The following is a 20,995-nucleotide window of genomic DNA, read 5'->3' as shown; positions in this document are numbered from 1 at the left end:
CTCGTTTAGTATTTTGCTTTTGTCTTCACATCTCCACATCATGAGCCCCGGGAGAGCAGAGACCGCATCGGATCCTCTCCGGTGTCCCTCCGTGCCATCAGCATTCCACACAGGCGCTTCAGGGAGCACCTGTGGGACATAGCGACCACACTGAAGGGAAAGCGCTGGGGGAGGAGAGGGTGACAGCGAGCGTTCCCTGAGCACCGACGAAATGCCAGGACATTGGAAGCATTTAACACGTATTAATCTGATTTTCACCACCCTTTGAGGTGAATCCCACATTTCAGAAGCAATTATTTAGTTACAGAGAAGGTAAGTGAATTGCCCAAAGTCACACAGCTACCAAGAACAGTGCCAGGATTTGAACCCAGGGAGAGACTGTGCTTGTACACACGCCCTAATCCTGCACAAGGGAAGTGATCCCCTGTAGACATGTGAGAAGATGGGGTCAGGGAAAGAGAGGAAGTATATGGCTCTTTGGAAAAAGAAATTAGACTCCAGAATCCTTACCCCAGCTCAGCTCATTTCAGAACAACCAGCAGTATAAGGCTGTGAGCTTTCCCAGGGTCCCAGCTCTGCTCCCGGCTCCTGACAAGCCTACCCAGAGGGCAGCTTTTCCCTCTGCTGCATCATCTATGGCTATGGCCTCCCCTTTCTGCACCTCCCAGAGATCCTTCCTGCCTCTGCATGAACTGAGCAGGGGGTGGCATTTGTCAGTGGACAGTAGCTCCAGATCAGGCACCGTGGAGTCACTGTTGGGGAGTAAACCCCACCCAGTCTGCAAGTGGAAGGAACTCTCAGGGCCCCAGAAACACAGCCCCAACATTCAAACAGTCCCTCACCCCTGCTGCCCTTTGCTATAGACTTTCTCTCAAATGCTAAGGAAGCAGATTATCTGATGTCCCTGAGTCCCACCCGTGCAGCCCAGTCCCAGCTGGCCATGACCACAACCACCTGAGGCACTCCCAGCTCTGGTCCAGGCCAGGAGACGAGGTGGCATTTCCAGCCTTTCAAGAAGGGACCTTGCCACTAGAGCCTGACGGGAAACTTTCAGTGAGAGAGAGGGAAGGATTTCCTTGGAAGGTGGTGACTACTAAACGGATCGACCATATGAAGTCACAGTGAACTTCTTCCTTTGGTAATAATTTTAAAACTTAAAGATGTTCACGGATATACACAGCAACCATGCATAAAGCATCAGACCAGTTGTCCACAACATAAAATATCAGTATGGTTCAAAGAGACACTGGTTTCGTGTGGTTTTCATGGAACTCTCCACATTACGTAAGTTCTTTCTAAATGAGAAGTGAAGCAATGCTTTTATCCCTTCATTCATTCCCTCAACAAACTTGTACTGAGTGCCTGCTGGGTGCTGGGCTCTTCCTCGGGCTGCAGGCTGAGATATGAAGGTGAATATGCCCTCAGGGAGAGGAGGGCCTAGAAGACACAGACAGGCAAATAAATAAGTACCATGAGAGTGTCAGCTTTCTGGAATGGACGTCTATAAAGGGAATCGATCATGAAGGCGTCAAGGAGGGAATGATCAGATCTACCAAGGGCATTACTGGGCAGGGAGTGCTTTTGGAAATCTGAAGAGCACGTAGGTATTCACAGCAAGAGTAGATGCAGGGAAACAGGAGCCATGCAGCAAGAGTGAGGATGAGGGGAAAACAGAAAGTTAATCTCGGAGAGGTGGACAGGGGTCAGATCACAGATTTAAAGAATCGTTCCATTAACTCCACCTGTGTAAGCACTTCCATCTGAAGTAGCCAAGAACTTGATTCAAAGTCCCTTTTTGGTCTAAATTATCTGGATTCTTCAAGGGAGGAAACAAGGTATCCCCTCTCAGAAGAGAATATCTGGCCATGGTGAGACCCAGGCCCTGGGAGACTGGCCAAGGGGCTGAGCAGGAAGCAGTGAGTGAGCCAGGCGCCCCTGAGCCTCCATGGGGCCTGCAGGGCCAGCTCATGTCAAAGTCCAGGCTGCTTCACACACCTGGTCCTGCCTAAAGTTCAAGGATTTCCTTTCTCCACTTCTCCCCACGGTACTCAAATACTTTTCATACCGTAAGTGTTAACTGGCCCCAAGTTAGGTGATTTTTCACGTGATCACTTTTGGATCTAGACGTGTGTTTTCTCTGAATAATTCTCTAAGGTTGAGCAGAGGTACTAAACTGAGAGCAGCAAAATACAGAGATCAGCACTGTTACTGCTGGGCCAGCTCACTGCCAGGCCCCATGCTAATGGCCTTATGTATCTTTATCTTATTTAATGCTCACAACAAACTTACAAGCTAGAATTGCCATCCATGTTCCACAGGTAAGAACACCAGCCTCAGTCTTCAGTGAAACTCTGCAAAAGTTGTGATCAGGGACTCAAATTGAGGTCCGCTTGACCCAGACTCCTTCCACTCCATTACTGTCCCTGGGACTCACACCAGGCACAGAAGGTTCCATTCAAACTTCTAAAAAGGGAGTTCAGAGATTATAGCACTCTTTTCTTCTCCCCTTCTTCCATCACACCTGGAAATGGGGCAAAGGTTCAAGGAGGCACCATTTCTTAGGTTCCTCCCTGTCCAAAATTTTATTCACTCCTGTGACATTGGGACTGGTCCACTCGCTACCTGATTCACATCCTTCCATTTTCATTACTGGAGATTCCCTCTCCCTCCTGTCCCTTCCTGAGAGAGGGGGACTTCCTGGATGTCAAACACCTGTGGAGGTAAATAAAAGACCTTTTGGACTCCATGAAACTGCTGACTTCACAGCTAAAGCAACTTGGGAGGGAAGGCACCACTAAGCCCCCAGTGCTCTTTGCTCTGACTGAGGCCAGTCGGAGAGGATGCCTGTGGAAAGGATACCCAGGCTGGCAGCATTCACCTGCAACAGAGTCTCACATCCCTGGTGAGACCGATCTGACATTTCTACCCCTTCCTGACGAAACCTCCAGGGTGCTCACTCGGTGAGAACAGGGAAAGGGGCTGTGCCCCTTTTCCCCTTGAAAAGAAGGATTGGCCAAAGAAATGCATGTTTGCATTAAGTGACGACATTTTCACAGGATCCAGTTTTGTTTCTCAATGACAGGTTTCTGCTAACAGACAAATACCAGGGTGGCTGGGACCCTTCTGTGGATCAGCATGCCTGGCTTGTTCAGGATACCCATGCATGCCTTGACTTTTTCAAAACCTGGCGTCCTCGCGTCCTCTCACCTTTCAGAGTGGTAAGAGCCCAAGAATCCAGGAGAGAATACTTCTGTGAAACCATCTTAGACTTGGGATGTGTAGGATCAAAGACAACCTTGGAAGATGAAGAGGAAAAGAAAAGAGTTGGGCTTTCTCCCAGTGACAGGTACAGAGCGGGTCTGCAGTTTTGTACTTTTCCAGGAGAGCTGAACATAAATCTGCCTCATGGTAGAACCTGGTCCAGAAACGTTTTCATACAGAGCCCTCTCTGGGCTTCTTTTTTTTTTTTGTATCATTAATCTACAATTACATGAGGAACATTATGTTTACTAGACTCCCCCCTTCACCAAGTCCCCCCCACATACCCCATTAGTCACTGTCCATCAGTGTAGTGAGATGCTGTAAAATCACTACTAGTCTTCTCTGTGTATAAAGAATATCTGGTACATATACACAATGGAATATTGTTCAGCCATAAGAAGAAAACAAATCCTACCATTTGCAATGACATGAATGGAGCTAGAGGGTATTATGCTCAGTGAAATAAGCCAGGCAGAGAAAGACAAGTACCAAATGATTTCACTCATCTGTGGAGTATAAGAACAAAGGAAAAACTAAAGGAACAAAACAGCAGCAGAATCACAGAACCCAAGAATGGACTAACAGTTACCAAAGGGAAAGGGACTGGGGAGGGTGGGTGGGAAGGGAGGGAGAAGGGGGAGAAGAAGAAAGGGGTCCTTACAATTAGCATGTATAATGTGTGTGGGGGGCACAGGGAGGGCTGTGCAACACATAGAGCCCTCTTTGGATGGAGACACAGGGAAATGGGACTGCTGAGGTCCACACTGGGGGAAAAGAGCACACAGACACTGGTGTCGGCCCTGCGGTCAGGGATAGAGGGCACACTCTCTGGAGTAATACTTGTCCAGGAGCCACATGGCGCCTCCTGGTGACAGAAGGTGTGGATGTCGTTGCAAAATGGTGGAAACAGCGCCACCTGCTGAATACTCTGATAACACGCTGATTTGCCAACTCCTTTCGGCACTTCAATTTGCCTACTTAAATTAGTCAGTATTGGGCCTATTTACTGAAAGTGTACTAGTGAAATGAAAAAAGAAAGTGAAAGTACAAGAATACTTGCTTACTGGAACAATGGGAATCAAAGAAAAGTGGGCAGCAATTACTGCAATTTGTGCTGCCTGTCTGTTCTGAGGCAGCATGTGGCAATGAAAAAAGCAGGAATTCCGGAATCAGACAACTGAGATCAAATTCCCAGTAGGTTTTTGAACTTGGGAGACTTATGTAACATCTCTGAATTTCAGTTTTTCTTACCTTAAATGGGTGGGAGTTTACCATGTTCCCTTGGCATTATAGCAAAAGTTAAATGAGATAAATTAAAAATGAGATGTGCATAAAGTAAATCAGGTACTTAAAAGAATAACATAAAAAACTTGGCATAGAAATTCTTTCCTAACTGTTAGGATTGAGAAATATTCCTGAAATGGATGTATCACATGAGAAGATGGCATCTTTGAGGTTTTATGAAATAGTCTAGATTTTCATTTTTCTAGAGTAGTTAATTCTAACCCTTCTCTAAAAGACAATCTATTTCTGGTCACAGGGCCCAGAAACAAAATTTTACTGAACGGAGGTTCCACTAACATTTCTTGAATGTCAGCCACATTCTAGACACTTTCAGAGATGTTCTTTTACTCTCACCAGTAAAATCTAAAGCTTCAACATCTGCTCCTTCTTTCCACCAGAAAAGTCTTTGCCAAGAATATTAGAACCTCCTGCTTTCAGAGCCTCCCAGCTACTTTTAAGAAGACTCAGAAAAGCCCAACTCTGGAAAGAACCCAAATGTCCATAACAGAATGATAGCTTACAATCCATCCCCACGATGAAATACTACACAAAACAGGAAGGACAACCAGCCAGATAAACGTAACAATATGAGTGACTGTCAGCCAAAAAAAGCCAGACCAAACATATACATACACACATATACTGCATTTTTATGAAGTTCTAGAATACAAAAGTTTAATCTGTGGTAGTAGAAATAGAACCGTACTCTGCACAGGACTGGGGTGGGGACTGACTATAAGGAGGCACTGGGGAACTGGGAGGTGATGGGAACATTCTAAGTCCTGATTTGGGTGGTGGTTACACAGGCAATGGTGTACTGGAGCCCACTGGAACCATCAAGAGTGTTGATTGTTAGATTTTCAGCAAGTTTGCAAACCAGTTGACAGTGGAAGCTTGGAATCCACCATGGTGAAAGGATTTATGCTACCAAAATTCAAACACTACAAAACAGGGTTTTTTTAATCCCACCAGAGAACCAGTTGTTAAACAATATATGAACAAACCGCCATACACATCTGTCAAAGCTCATCAGACTATACATTTAAGACCTATGTATTATACCATATGAAAAGTACACCTCAGTAATGGGGGGAACTCTCTCTGCTATCAAAGTGCACAGAAGAACACAGCTATTGACCCAGGCTGAGCACTTGGTTGAGAGAGGAAGATTGCTGGCCGCTTTCCTGGAGTTGACAAGAAAACCTTAAGGCTTTCTGTTTGGTCACAATGGATCCAAAGCAAGAATCCAAATCAAAACATGTGGATCTCAGAGAAGAGGTACAAGGCCAAATCAACATTTTTATAGTAGCCGCAGAGGTGATAGATCATCAGCCTCACCTTAGTGTGGAGGAACTGGAGCCCCATGTCGGAATCTACCCCCCATCCTCTATAATCATATAGGAAGATCCTCTGGTAAAGAGTTGTTGAAGTTTAACACATGTAGTTCCTTCATGTTCTCTCTTTAAAATCACAGCCCCCAACCCCTTACTCCTAGAAACCACTGATATATTTTCCATCACTGTCTTCAGAAATGTCATGTAAATGACACACAAATGAGAAATTTACAATATGTAAGCTTTTGAGACTACGTCTTCCACTCAGCATGCCTTAAAGTGCCATCAGTTGTTCATTATTTCTTATTGCTGAGTAGTATTCCATTGTATATACCACAGTCTATCCATTCACCCACTGAAGGACATCTGGATGTTTCCACTTCGGGGTAATTATGAATAGAGAATCAGTAAACATTCAGATACAGGTTTTTATGTGAACATAGTTATAATTTCTCTAGGGAGTGGAGTGTATGGAAAATGTATGTTGACTTTATAAAAAAAACAACCAAGCTGTTTACCAAAATAGCTATACCATTTTTCATTTCCACCAGCAATGTATGAGAATTGAAGTTGCTCCATATTCTTGTCAGCACTTGGTATCACCAGTGATTTTTGTTTTAGCAATTCTACAAGATGTGTAGTGATATCTTATTTGTGGGTTTAATTTACAATCTCCTAATACCTAATGATACTGAACTTATTTGTGTGTGTTTATCTGTACTCATATATTCTACACACAAATCCTCTGACAGATATGTGATTTGCAAATATTTTCCCCCACACTACTAGGTTTAGTGCTTTCATTCTTTTAAGAGCACCTTTCATAGAGTAAACGTTTTTAATTTTGATGAAGACCAATTAGTCAAAAAAATTTTCTAAGAACTGTTCTCCTAACTTTAGGTTACAGAGAATTTCTTCTGCAAGTTTTACAGTTTTGCATTTTACATTTAGATCTATGATTCACACTGAGTTAATTTTTGTATAAGCTGTGAAGTCAGTGTTCTTTTTCATATATTTACTTTGCATATAGATGTCCAGTTGCTTGAACATCATTTGTTGAACAAATGATCCTTTTCCTACTGAAAAGTTTTTGCACCTTTGTCAAAAATCAATTGGCCATGGTTATGTGAATCTCTTTGTGGGTTTTCTATTTTGTCCCGTTGACCAGTGTGTATCTACATGCAATACCACACTGACTTGATTACCACACAGCTTTACAGTATGTCATACAATCAGGCAGTGTGATTCCTACAACAATATTCTTATTTTTCAATTTTGTTTTAGCCATTCTAATCCTTTGCCTTCCTGTGTAAGTTTTAGAACCAGCTTACCTATATCAACAAATGTTCTGGTGGGATTCTGACTAGACCTGTGTTAAATCTATAGATCGATTTTGGCAGAATTGACAACTTTTTTATGTTAACTTCCAATTCATGAACATAGTATGTCTTTATTTATGCAGGTCTTCTTTGAGTTCTTTCAACATTTGTAGTTTCCAGTGATATTTTTGCCTAGGTATTTCAGCTTTTGAAGCTTTTTAAGTGGTATTATTTTTTACTTTTGTTTTCCAATCACAGATTTCTGGTTGTGATAGTTCATTTTATATCAACCTGGCTAGGTCTTCATACCCAGTTTTGGGTCAAACACCAGTCTAGATGTTGACTTGAAGGTATTTTTTTAATGTGATTAACCTTTAAATCACTAGACCTTGAGTAAAATAGATCACACTCCATAATGAAGGTGGGCTTCATCCAATCAGTTAAAGGTGTTAAGAGAAAAAAACTGAGATTCCCCCAAGGAAGAAGGAATTCTGCCTCCAAATAGCCTTCATCCAAGCTGCAACATCAGCTCTTCCCTGGGTCTCCAGGCTGCTGGCCTGGCATGCAGATTTCAGACTTGCTAGTGCCTTTATGTACACACACACACATCCTATCTTTTCTGTGTCTGGAGAACTCCAACTAAAAGATTGGTATATAGAAATATAATTGATTTTTTAATGTAGTAACATTAAATCCTAGACCCTTGCTAAATTCACTTACTAGTTCTAGGAAATTGTTTTTGCAGACTCCTGAGGACTTTCTACATGCACAGTGAAGTCAACCATGAGTAGGAAGCATTTTATTTTGAATAAAAAGGTAGCATCTCTGTGAGATTTTCTTTTTAGGTTAGAAAGTTAATGTCTCTGCTCCTTTTGAGAAACATGAAAATTCTGAGCGAATGCAATAGAGACCAAGTTTTCTCAATTGCGAGGTGGTAAGGAAGGGGGATTCAAACAGTAGATTAGAACGAATAAGCCAGACAGTGGGGCAGGAGGCAAGTGGAAGGAAAAAGCTCAAAGACAAACCTAGCCTCTTCCACAGTAAGGGCAGGAAGAATCTGAGTTTAAACTGAGCCTGGGTCAATCACAGGATCCAAGTAAGTCTGCCATATTGACAGGAAGCCCAGTCTCTGTAAGGTGCGGGTAGGGGTGTCGCTAAGTTTTCTGAGCTGGAACTCATTATAAGAAGCAGCAGGCACTGCAAGCTTACACAAGAGCATAACCTTAGCACATTCTGAGTACAACAGAATTTTCACTTAAAGTCTATAAAATTCTGGGGCATAAGCACTCCTTCTTGGGAGCCCCTCTAAACTGTTAAGTCCAGATGAGAGAAGATCCCCATAGACCAAAACAAAGCATTGGCCTCAGCACCCAGCTGAGCAGTGGTGGAGCAGCTCTGCAAAGTGCATGCTCCTTGGGCAGGGATGCGCCCAGCCCCTGTGACACAGCCTCTGTCCTGTGGTAGATAATACGCACATGAGCACATGAAATGCTCCCATAGCAACCTAAGATTCTGATCACCAATTCCAGCTTCGATTCTGCACCCAATTCCAACGTGGGGGCAGGGGGCTGCCACGCCAATCAGTTCTCAGGCACCAGGTGGGTGTCCCACAATTCAACTCAATTCTGACACTATCTACATGGAGATAGTGTCAGATACCGCAGGTGAAGGGCTCAGTGCTACAAGACTGTCCCCCTTCATGTGCCAGTTGTAAGCCCAGGTTGTCACCTGTGCTTCTGACAGCCCACCTACACATCAGAGGTTCCCACAACCCTGTCCTCAGGTTTAACTAATTTGCTAGAGCAGCTCACAGAACTCAGAGAAACAGTTTCTTAACTAGAGTGCCAGTTTATTATAAAAGGATAGAACTCAGGAACCGCCGAGGGGAAGAGATGCAAGGGCCAGGTACGTGGCAGGGGCACAGAGCTCCATGCCTGCCCAGCACCTCTCCATGTTCACCCACCCAGAAGTTCTCCAAATCTCACCCTGATCTTTTGGGTTTTATGGAGGCTTCTTTACACGGACATGGTTGATTAAATCATTGACCATTGGTAATTGATCTCAATCTCCAGGGCTGAGGAGGGACTCAAAGCCCCAACCCTTTAGTCATATATTTGTTTCCCTGACAACCAGCCCCATCCTTAGGTTATCTGGGGGCTCCAGTCACCTCATTAACATAACAATAGACCCTTTCTTTGCTCTCCACACGGGAAATTCCAAAGAGTTGTAGGTGCTCTGTGCTGGGAATGGGGATCAAGATGAAATATCTATTTCCTATATAAATTACAAGAGCCCCAGACACTTGGTGCATACTTTGAAGAGGCTCTAGGGACCCTGTGAGGTCATGGAGGGTCAAGACGCAGTGATATTCTGCTTCCATAGGCCTGTGACCTCAAAGGAAATTTTTAATGGAAAGGGGTATTTCACCTTTGTCGCCTTAGCACTCATCTGCCCCGTCTTTCCTCACGGCACCTGCCGGGTCTGCGTTTGCCCGTTTCCACAGATCTAGGAGCGGCGAAGCTGTCCATCTAATGATGGGAGGTTGGCGTCCAACTCCACCTCCCGCCTGCTAATCACCACGATGCCTCGCCCCCACGCACTTTTCTATCACCCCACAGAAGGTTCTGAACCCCTGTGCCCACGTTCTCCCAGGCTGTGGAAATCGCTCTTCAAACTATATGCCCATTAGTGGCCCTGGGCATCCACTCCTTTGCCCCTTCCCCCTCCTCCGCTCTCTCCCCCAGCTCCACTCACCCTCCAGGTTCCCTACACCCTGCACCCGATCCTTCCCATGCTCTCCCCTCCTTTCCCGATTGCCCACACCGAGACTGTACACCCGCCAGAATCCATGCTACACTGGGCCCCTCGGAACCTCCTGCGCCCAGTCCCCGGGACTTACTACCCGCCCCCGGTGCCCTGGCGTCCCCCCCGCTTCCCGACAGCTGGGACCCTCCTGGATCCCTTCTCATCACCGAGCTAAGCCAGTGTTCCAAACAGCGGCCTGAACAATGATGACAACTGTACAGTTATTTTGGAAGTTCTGTGTAGCCAAGACACAGAACAGGGCAGAAAGGACAGTAGCGTGCGGGGCAGCGGGAGGCTGCAAGGGCAGCTGCTCGTGCGGATGACCTCAGAAGCCGGGGCTTCTCCCAAAGGATGAGCAGTGGGGATAAAGTCGAAACCAGTCCTTAGCGTCCCATCCCTTAGATTACAAGGACTATAAAGACACAGAAGTAGCTTCCTTTACAATTAGCTTTACTGTGGACCAGGACCCAGGCCTGGATTAACACAGGTCAGGGCCTATTCTAGGCACAAGCACTCTTCAAACTGCAGTTTTCCAAACAGCCACGAATGGAGTCCAATTATACATGGTAATGTATTTCTTCTTTTTGTGTGTGTGTTAAACAAGAAAAATTCAACAGAGTAATTTAAAAGATCAAATTTACTTTATTGAAGAATTCATGAACCAGAAACCATCCCATCTAATAAATAGAAACTACATCAAGCTACAGCAAAGGAAGGGTTTTTGAACATAGAGAGGGAGCAAGTAAAAAGGAAATTATTATAGAATTCATTGTTTTAGACAAGGTCACTTTTCTAAGGTGAATGGAGGAGGTTTATCAGTAAATTTCCTGGTGCTGACTAGGAATGTCCAGGTTGGCTGGTTAAAGATTACATGGTGGGGGTTTGTTTGCAGTTGTGGGGCCCTTAATTAAGTGACTCTATTTGGGGCCTGTGGTTTTGTTTTTAACATTTTAAGTTTTATAAAACATACATATAGAAACTTACATAAATCACACAGTTGCAGCTCAATGGATTTTCACCAGGTAAACACATCTGTGAAAGCAACACCCAGATTAAAAAACTGATTAAAAACTCCAGAACCACCGAGACCCCACATCAGGTCACTACTCCATCCCCAACCCCAGGGCAGCTTCCATCTTGAGTCCTAACATTGTACATTAGTTTTCCTGTCTCTTGAGCTTTAGATAGTAAAATCAGAGACTGTCACTTTAATGCTGGCTCTTTTCACTCATGTGTGTGAGATTCATCCTTTTTGTGTATAGTTTTAGTTAATTCATTCTTACTGTTGTACAGTATTTCATTGAGTAAATATACCACAATTTATTCATCCATTCTACTGTTGGGCAGTTTCCAGTTTGAAGACATTGATAATAGTAGTGTGAACATTCTAGAACATGTTTTCCGATAAACATATTCATGCATTTATGCCACATGTACACCCTGAAGTGGGACTGCAGTTCCGAGGACTATATTTCAAAGAAAAGAAAACAAAATCAAGTTTGATATAGATTTGATTGTTACAAGAAATGAATCCTGTGATCATAGTGAATCCAAGTTCACCACAAGCAGTCATTGGAGTGTGCTTGTTTTAGGACAACTATAATATCAGGAGACACATACAAATTGCAAGGAGATGATTCAGAGAAACACTAGATTTATTTAAAATTATGGGAAAGAGCTCTGAAAAAGATCATACAATCATTCAGATAAGTAAGGCTGATGAGTGTGGCAATACTATCTTCAGTGTACCTGTGTAAGTTCATGCAGTTACTATTCATTCTTACATGCAGAATTTTCTGACAGTGAGAACCGTGAATCATTGGAAAAGGAGACACACAGGAAGTGAGGAGGTTATGGTATGTGCATGTGGGCTCTAAAATCTGCACTAGAGTTTTTTTAACAAGCCTGGATGGAGGGAAGGAGGCAGATGAGAGTCTACGATCTGAAGGAAAGAAGATTTCATGTCACCATTCTCTGTCCTGGACCCTCATCCTGTGTGTGAGTGGAATAGTTTCATTAATGCTATCAGATGCCCTCACTAGGATATGTAAAACATTTATGAACAATTTTATGTCATCCCACTTTCTTTGAATTAGGTGACAGAATTAATCTTCCCATTTGAAAAACAGAAAAGCAAAGCCCCAAGGAAATCTGCATTTTCTAATTTCAGTTTCAATTTCTGATTTCAGTTTCCTGCAAGTTCTGTCCTAGTAACCGATGGGATCCAACCTGTGAACCAGACTGAGACGGGCTCATTGCCCACCACCAGGCAGTGTGGCTGAGCCTACAGCACCACCTTGTGTTCACAGTGAGACAGTGACATTTTTTACGTCTCATTCAGTTACTCCGTATTGAGTGCTATTCCTCACTCATCATGACAGGTGCAGGTCATTCAAAGATGAGTGGGACGGTGTTAGAGTTCAGATTTTAATCACTAGATGGCTTTGGACAACTTAGTTGACTCAATATCCGAAACCTGAAAATGGAGATACTCATGCCGTTTCTCAGAGGAGTATATAAGTTAAGCAACGTAAGTCATATAAAATGTTTGTTAACTCTGTAATCACTCCACACATGGTAACCACAAGGCTGGATCCCTTGAAGAGCTGACATTCCTACTGGGGAGGCAGGCATGTAAATGGAAAACAGAAAATACATGATAAATAATGAAATGGAAATGGAAAATTTCTCCATCAATATTTCATCCACCCTGATAAGCATCAAAGCTAATATTGCTCTCACATGTGATTTTTTGGCAGAAGGTGGTAAGACTTCTTGGATCTCAGTCAAAAACATCAGTAGGTGCTAAAATAATAGTAAGGGACCTCCTTTGTGTCCAAAGAACTTCCAGATATAGGTTATCTAGCATCATTCCGTTTCCAAGCTGTATTTCTCAAGTCTCAGATGCTACATATTAACATGATGTCACATATATGCAAAGTAACATTTCAGAACTTTATTTCATCTATAACAGATATTCTCTAAATTCATGAACCTTAGAGGGTTAATTTCAAAGCATATAGTTGATAAAACAGCATAGCCTCTGTCTTTGCCACCCTAGCAAAGCCTGTGGAAGTCGAGGTTTCTTCCAATCTTGCCTATCCCTAGCAGAGTTCCTGGAGAGTTCAAGAACGATCCCTATAGTGTCTAGACACTATCAACCACATACTTTGCAAGCAGCTCCTCTCCTCTGGTCAGTTGGTTCTTCTCGTTGCTAAAGCTACTTCTCCTGTCTTTCTTGTGGCTCACTTTGCTGATACTAAAATCTCTCACCTGGCCCCCTCACTTGAGCTCTACTGTAATCCTGAGGCTGGGACCACCAGCTTCCCCATAGAACTTTTCTTTTCTAGTCACCATCACTGCTTCTGGACTGAGCCACAGACCCTCGGCTAAGCCGTAATGTGAGAGTGGGTGCCTCAGTCCAAAGTGAGACTGGAGGCTGCTGCTCCAGAAGAAAATGGCCACTTTTCTTCCTTTTTTGCTGCATCCACAAGAGGGAGCCTCGTGCCAGCCTTTCCAGGCAGAGCCGTAGTCCCCCAGACACTTCCTCTTTCGTATTGTAGGTGCAGCACACAGTGAGGTAAAATTTACAGTGTCTTGCATCCAATCAAAAATTATCACGCATACCAACACACACACAGAAAAATACCACCCATAATAAAGAGAACCACCCCAGAAATGACACAGATTATAGAATTATAGAATTAGTGGGCAAGGGCATTAAAATAGTCAGTATAACTATATCCTCTATGTTGAAGAAGCTTGAGAAAAAACTGAACATGTTGGAAGAGACATGGAAGATTTTTTTAAAATACCCAAATTGATCTCCTGAGAATAAACTACAATGTCTGAGATGAAAATACACTGGGTAAAATTAACAGCAGATTAGACATTGAAAAAGATTAGTAAACTTGAAGACACAGAAACATAAACCATCCACAATGAAATAAAGAGAGAAAAAATACTGAAAAAAACATGAAAAGAGGACCAGTATACTGTGGGGCAACTTCAAGCAGTCTGATATATGGAAAAAAAGACACTAGAAATGCTTCCAAATGTAAGAAGAAATACTCTAAAATGCCAGAAAGCCATCAGAATTCTTAAATAGCTTAAGTGGAGAAAAAAAAAAAATTAGTTTGATGCCCATGATCCCAACATGTAAGTCTTTGTGATGCGATCTCAGGTTCTCACTCCTCAGAAGCCCAGTCTGTGGTTAGGCTGGCACAGCTGTCACCCCAGGACTTAACATCACATTGCTCATTGATTAATTTTTAATAAAATAAATAATAATATGACCAATAAAGGTTCATTCCAGGAATAAAAACAGTGTTCAACTATGGGAATCCCATTAACAAAAATCATTAAATTTATATACTAAAGAAGAAACCCACATGATTTTATGAAGAAATGCAAAGAAAGTTTTTGCCTAATATTTAATAGCATTTTAAATAAAAACACTAACTAAAATAGGAATATAAAGAAACTACTTAAACATGATGAAAACTGTTTACTAAAACCAACATTAGATTTCTCCTTTTAATCATGATGGAATAACAGAGATTGGATTTATCCTCCCTCCTTAAACAACCAGATACTGGACAAAATATATGAAATAAAAGTTTTCAGACATTGCACAACAGGCAATGCAGGGCAGTGACCCCCAAGAGAAGGAAAATAAATGGATGAGCCCTAAAAGTGCCACAGCTCAGCACCTGGAGAAAGTTTCCAGGCTGAACACAGAAAGGGGAGAAACCAAAATGGAGCCCAACATTCTCCCAGGGTTAGAGAGACAAGGTTCAGGGCTTGAGCAGGGCAAGATGCTGAAAATTTGCAAGGCAAAGTAGAGAGGGGGAACTGAAGAAAAAGAAGGCCCCTGAGATCTGCAGAGGGATCCCTCAAGTCCTGAGCTGAGGACTATGATGCGCATGTGTCAGGAAACTCCCAGGGCTGGGAAAAGAACACCAAAAAGGGGGAGGCACATCAACCCTAGGAGCTCACTTGGGGCCACACACCATGCTCTCACCAGCCAGGGTGGAAAGACTGCCTAATACCTGAGACATTGGAAACAGGTCTCAGAAGCAATTTGCCTCAGTAGCGCCAAATTAGCCCTCAATCATAAGTTGTGCTGCCCTATCCTGTCAAAGCTTAAAAGCAAGCCTCAAAAGAACCAAACTGACTCCAAGTAACCTACTGCATTCTAAACCAAGCCCATAAAAATGGAAAGGAATTTTAAAAATCCAGCACCTGGTAACATAAAATGTATAATGTATGGCAACCAATCAAACATTACCAGGTATGTAAATAAGTAGAGCAATGATTTATAACCAGGGAGAAAAAAAAAACCAATCCACTGATCCAAAAAAAATCTATCCAGAAGAGCACAAAGAACACGCATTAACTATATTGTAGTTAATGTTTCACACTCTTTCATCATCAGGGATTTTAGCAGCAGATGCTAACTCAAAAATTTAAGAATTGGCAGATTTCCTTTCTCTGAGTTTTGATGCTAATAAACTAAGAGTTACTAAGAAGAAAGAAAAACAAAAGCCTGGCTGAGAGATACAGAATTCTCTAATCTTCAAAATTTCAAACTCTAACAGTTTAACCTCACACTAAAGAAATTAGAAAAAGAAGAACAAACGAAGCCCAAAGTCAGTAGAAGGAGGGACATAATAAAGATCAGAGCATAAATAAATAAAATAGAAAAAAAATCAATGAAACAAAGAGCTGGTTCTTTAAGAAAATAAATGAAATAGACATACTCCTAGTCAGACTTACTAAGAAAAAAAGATAGTACACACATAAACAAAATCAGAAATGAAAAGGGAATAGTCACGCCAGATACCATAGTAATACAAAGAATTACTAGAGAATTCTATGATAAATTATATGCAAATAAATTGGACAATCTAGAAGAAATTGACAAATTCCCATAAAAATACAACCTTCCAAGACTGACCCATGAAGAAACAGAAAATCTGAACAGACCAATTACCAGCAATGAAATCAAATTGGTAATCAAAACACTCCCAATAAACAAAATTCAAGGACCAGATGGTTTCACTGCTGAATTCTACCAAACATTTAAAGAAGAGCTAATATCCTTCTTAAAGTATTCCAGAAAGTAGAAGAGGTGGGAATACTTCCAAACACATTCTATGAGGCCAGCATCACTCTAATACCAAAACCAGACAAAGACACTACAAAAAAAGAAAATTATAGACCAATACCCCTGATGAACATAGATGCAAAAATCCTCAACAAAATATTATCAAACCAAATTCAAACATACATCAAAAGGAACCACAATGTTGTTCATGTGAAACTTTCATAAGATTGTATATTGATGATACTTTAATTTTAAAAAATACATCAAAAGGATCATCCATCACAACCAAGTGGGATTTAATCAGGGATGCAAGGATGGTATAATATTCATAAATCAATCAATATTATAGACCATATTAACAAAAAGAAGGGTAAAAACCACATCGTCATCTCAATAGATGTTGAGAAAGCATCTGACAAAATTCAACATCCATTTATGATAAAAACTCTCAACAAAATCAGCATAGAGGGTAAATGCCTCAACGTAATAATAAAAGCCATCTGTGATAAGTGAACAGCTAACATACTCTATCGTGAAAAGATGAAAGCTTTTCCTCTAATATCAAGAACGAGAAAAAGACATCCACTCTCACCACTTTCCTTCAACATAGTACTGGAAGTCCTAGCCACACCAATCAGACAACACAAAGAGATAAAAGGCATCCAGATTGGTAAAGGAAGAAGTTAAACTCTCACCACTTGCAGATGACATGAAAACCCTAAAGACACTATCAAAAAAACCTATTAGAACTAAACTAAATTCAGCAAAGTTGCAGGACACAAAATTCATACCCAGAAATCTGTTGTGTTCCTAAATACCAACAATGAAGTAGTAGAAATAGAAATCAGGAAAACAGCTCCATTTAAAATTGCATCAAAAAGAGTAAAATACCTAGGAATATACTTAACCGAGGATGTGAAATACCTGTACTCTGAAAACTATAACACACTCATGAGAGAAATTAAAGAAGATACAAATAAATGGTATCTATACTGTGTTCATGGATAGGAAGAATTAGTATTGTCAAAATGGCCATCCTGCCCAAAGCAATTTACAGAGTCGATGCAATTCCTATCAGAATACCAATGGCAGTTTTCAATAAACAAATAATTCTAAAATTCACAAAGACCCTGAATAGCCAAATGTATACTGAGAAAGAAGAACAAAACTGGAGGTATTACTCTCCCTGACTTTAAGCTATACTACAAAGCTATAGTAATCAAAACAGTATGGTACTAGCTTGAGAACAGACCCATAGATCAAAGGAACAAAATAGCACAGAAATAAAACCACTCATATATAGTCAATTAATACTCAAAAAGGAGCCATGAATATTCATGGAGAAAAGACAAGGGGGAAAAGACACCCTCTTCAATAAATGGTGTTGGGAAAACTGGACAGCTACATGCAAGAGAATGAAACCGGATTACTGTCTAACTCCATACACAAAAGTAAACTCAAAATGGATCAAAGACCTGAATGTAAGATATGAAACCATAAAACTCTTAGAAGAAAACAGACAAAAATCTCTTGAACATAAGCATGAGTAATTTTTTTCCTGGACACATCTCCTCAGGCAAGGGAAACAAAATAAAAAATGAAGAAGTGGGACTACATCAAAATAAAAAGCTCTGTACAGCTAAGGACACCATCAGCAGAACAAAAGGCAATCTACTGTATGGGAGAATATCCTCTTAAATGATTCATCTGATAAGAGGTTAACATCCAAAATATATAAAGAACTAATGTGCCTCAACACCCAAAAAACAAATAACCTGATTAAAAAATAGGTGGAGGACCTGAAAAGACACTTCTCCAAAGAATAAATACAGATGGCCAACAGGCACATGAAAAGATGCTCCACATCACTAACCATCAGGGAAATGCAAATCAAAACCACAATTAGATAGCACCTCAAACCAATTAGAATGGCCACTATCCAAAGACAAGAAATAAGTGTTGACAAGAATGTGGAGAAATTGGAAACCTCTGCACTGTTGGTGGGAATGTAAATTGGTGCAACCACTGTGGAAAGCACTATGGAGGTTCCTCAAAAAACTAAAAAGAGAAATACCATTGGACCCAGTAATTCCACTACTAGGAATTTACCCAAAGAAAACAAAATCTCTGATTCAAAAAGATCTATGCACTCTTACATTTATCACCACAGTATTTACAATAGCCAAAATATGGAAGCAACAAAAAGTGCCTATCAACAGATGAATGGATAAAGAGGTGGTACATATACACAATGGAATATTACTCAGCCATAAAAAAAGAAATCCTGCCATTTGTAACAACATGGATGGACCTAGAGGGTATGATGCTGAATGAAATAATCCAGGTGGAGAAAGACAAATGCCATATGATTTCACTTATTTATGGCATATAAAACAAAGCAAAACAAAATGAACAAACCAACAGTAGACTCATAGACACTGAGAAGTGACTGTAAGTTACCATGGAGAAGCAGTTGGAGTGGGAAGGAGGGAGGGTGAGGGGGATAAAGAGGCACAAAATCTCAATCATTATGCAAGTTGATCACAGGTTTGGAAATGCAACATGGACAAGATAGTCAAATGGGTCCATAACATCTTTCTATGTTGACAGATAGTAACTGCACTAGTGGGGGCAAGGATTTAATAATATGGGCAACTGCTGAACCACTGTGTTGTATAATTGAAACCAATGTGAGATTGGTTTATATTCAATTCTTATATTTGATACTTCAGTTAAAAAAAGAAAAGTCCTAGTTATTCTTATCCTTTTTGCATTTCCATATTTGTTTTAAAATCAGCTTACTGTTTCTCACACACAAAGCTTCCAGTGATAGACTGAGATTGCATTGAATCCATAGATCAGTCTGGAGAGGATTAAGTCATTATTATACTAAGTCAGTATATGAACATGGTATGTCCCTCCTTTACATAGGTCTTGTTTAAATTCTCTCAATATTGTTTTACAGGTTTCAGTGTAGATGTCTTGGATGTAGTTTATTAGATTTACTTATTTATGATTATTACCTGAATCAGTTATTCCTTAGAAATTGCCAAATGGTAATATTCTAATTCTATTACTCATTTTGCACTTACTAGCTAGAATTTTTCTTCAAATACTCTCCTATATCCTCTAAGACTGTTTAATTTCCTTTCTATACAGTTCATACCAGAAAAGCATGATTAATGACTAGTACTTTTCCTTTAATTTTATTTTATTTTATTTTTTAAAAATTTTGTTGTCATTAATCTACAATTACATGAAGAACATTATGTTTCCTAGGGTCCCCCCTTCACCAAGTCCCCCCCACAAACCCCATTACAGTACTGTCCATCAGCATAGTAAGATGCTGTAGAATCATTGCTTCTCTTCTCTGTGTTGCACAGCCCTCCCCATGCCCCCCCAACATTATACATACTAATCATAATACCCTCTTTCTTTTTCCCCACCCTCATCCCTCCCTTCCCTCCCATTCTCCCCAGTCCCTTTCCCTTTGGTAACTGTTAGTCCATTCTTAGGTTCTGTGATTCTGCTGCTGTTTTGTTCCTTCAGTCTTCCTTTGTTCCTATACTCCACATATGAGTGAAATCATTTGGTGTTTGTCTTTCTCCACCTGGCTTATTTATACCCTCTAGCTCCATCCATGTTGTTGCAAATGGTAGGATCCATTCTCTTCCTATGGCTGAATAATATTCCATTGTGTATATGTACCACATCTTCTCCATCCATTCATCCACTGATGGACACTTAGGTTGCCACCATTTCTTGGCTGTTGTAAATAGTGGCTTTTGGGTGTAGAGTTCTATAGATGTCTACTGGTCCATCTGTTCTAGTGTGTTGTTCAGTGCCTCTGTGTCCTTACTTATTTTTTGTCCGGTGGATCTATCCTATGGAGTGAGTGGCGTGTTGAAGTCTCCTAAAATGAATGCATTGCATTCTCTTTCCTCCTTTAGTTCTGTTAGTATTTGTTTCACATATGTTGGTGCTTTTGTGTTGGGTGCATATATATTTATAATGGTTATATCCTCTTGTTGGACTGAGCCCTTTATCATTATGAAATGTCTTTCTTCATCTTTTGTTACTTTCTTTGTTTTGAGGTGTATTTTGTCTGATACTAGTACTGCATCAACTGCTTTTTTCTCCCTGTTGTTTGATGAAATATCTTTTTCCATCCATTGACTTTTAGTCTGTGCATGTCTTTGGGTTTGAGGTGAGTCTCTTGTAAGCATCATGGAGATGGGTCTTGCTTTTTTATCTATTCTATTACTCTGTGTCTTTTGATTGGTGCATTCAGTCCATTTACATTTAGGGTGATTATTGAAAGATATGCACTTATTGCCATTGCAGGCTTTAGATTCGTGGTTACCAAAGGTTCAAGGTTATCTTCTTTAGTATCTTATTGTCTAACTTAACTTGCTTATTGAGCTATTTTAAACACTGTCTGGTCATTCTTTATTTTTCTCCCTTCTTATTCCTCCTCCTCCATTCTTTATATGTTGGTTGTTTTATTCTGTACTCTTTTGTGTTTCCTTTAACTGCTTTTATGGGTAGTAGATTTTATTTTTTGCCTTTAGCTACTGTTTGGTTGGTCTGCTTTCTTTGCTGTGATTTTATTTTCTCTGGTGACATCTATTTAGCCTTAGGAGTGCTTCCATCTAGAGCAGTCCCTCTAAAATACCCTGTAGAGGTAATTTGTGGGAGGCAAATTCCCTCAACTTTTGCTTGTCTGGGAATTGTTTAATCCCTCCTTAATATTTAAATGATAATCGTGCTGGATACAGTATCCTTGGTTCAAGACCCTTCTCTTTCATTGCATTAAATATATCATGCCATTCTCTTCTGGCCTGTAAGGTTTCTGTTGAGAAGTCTGATGATAGCCTGATGGG

At 41.0% G+C, this 20,995-nt stretch overlaps 1 protein-coding gene and 1 long non-coding RNA gene across 2 annotated transcripts in view; one reads left to right on the top strand and one right to left on the bottom strand.

Annotated features, from left to right (window-relative positions):
- The window catches only part of LOC140850013 (uncharacterized), a 146,876-nt gene that overhangs the window by 118,568 nt on the left and 7,313 nt on the right, over positions 1 to 20,995 (bottom strand). The window contains exon 3 of the mRNA XM_073239486.1: positions 2 to 129. Coding sequence (XP_073095587.1) covers positions 2 to 129 — 128 coding nt within the window. The remainder of the gene's footprint in view (position 1; positions 130 to 20,995) is intronic.
- Positions 10,135 to 12,608, top strand: LOC140850014 (uncharacterized). Its single transcript, XR_012132636.1, has 3 exons — positions 10,135 to 10,569; positions 11,794 to 12,001; positions 12,193 to 12,608. It is a non-coding gene; the product is annotated as an uncharacterized lncRNA (long non-coding RNA).

Source organism: Manis javanica, chromosome 6, assembly GCF_040802235.1.
Source record: "Manis javanica isolate MJ-LG chromosome 6, MJ_LKY, whole genome shotgun sequence".
Lineage (NCBI taxonomy): Eukaryota > Metazoa > Chordata > Mammalia > Pholidota > Manidae > Manis > Manis javanica.
This window is presented reverse-complemented; position numbering and strand designations above follow the sequence as displayed.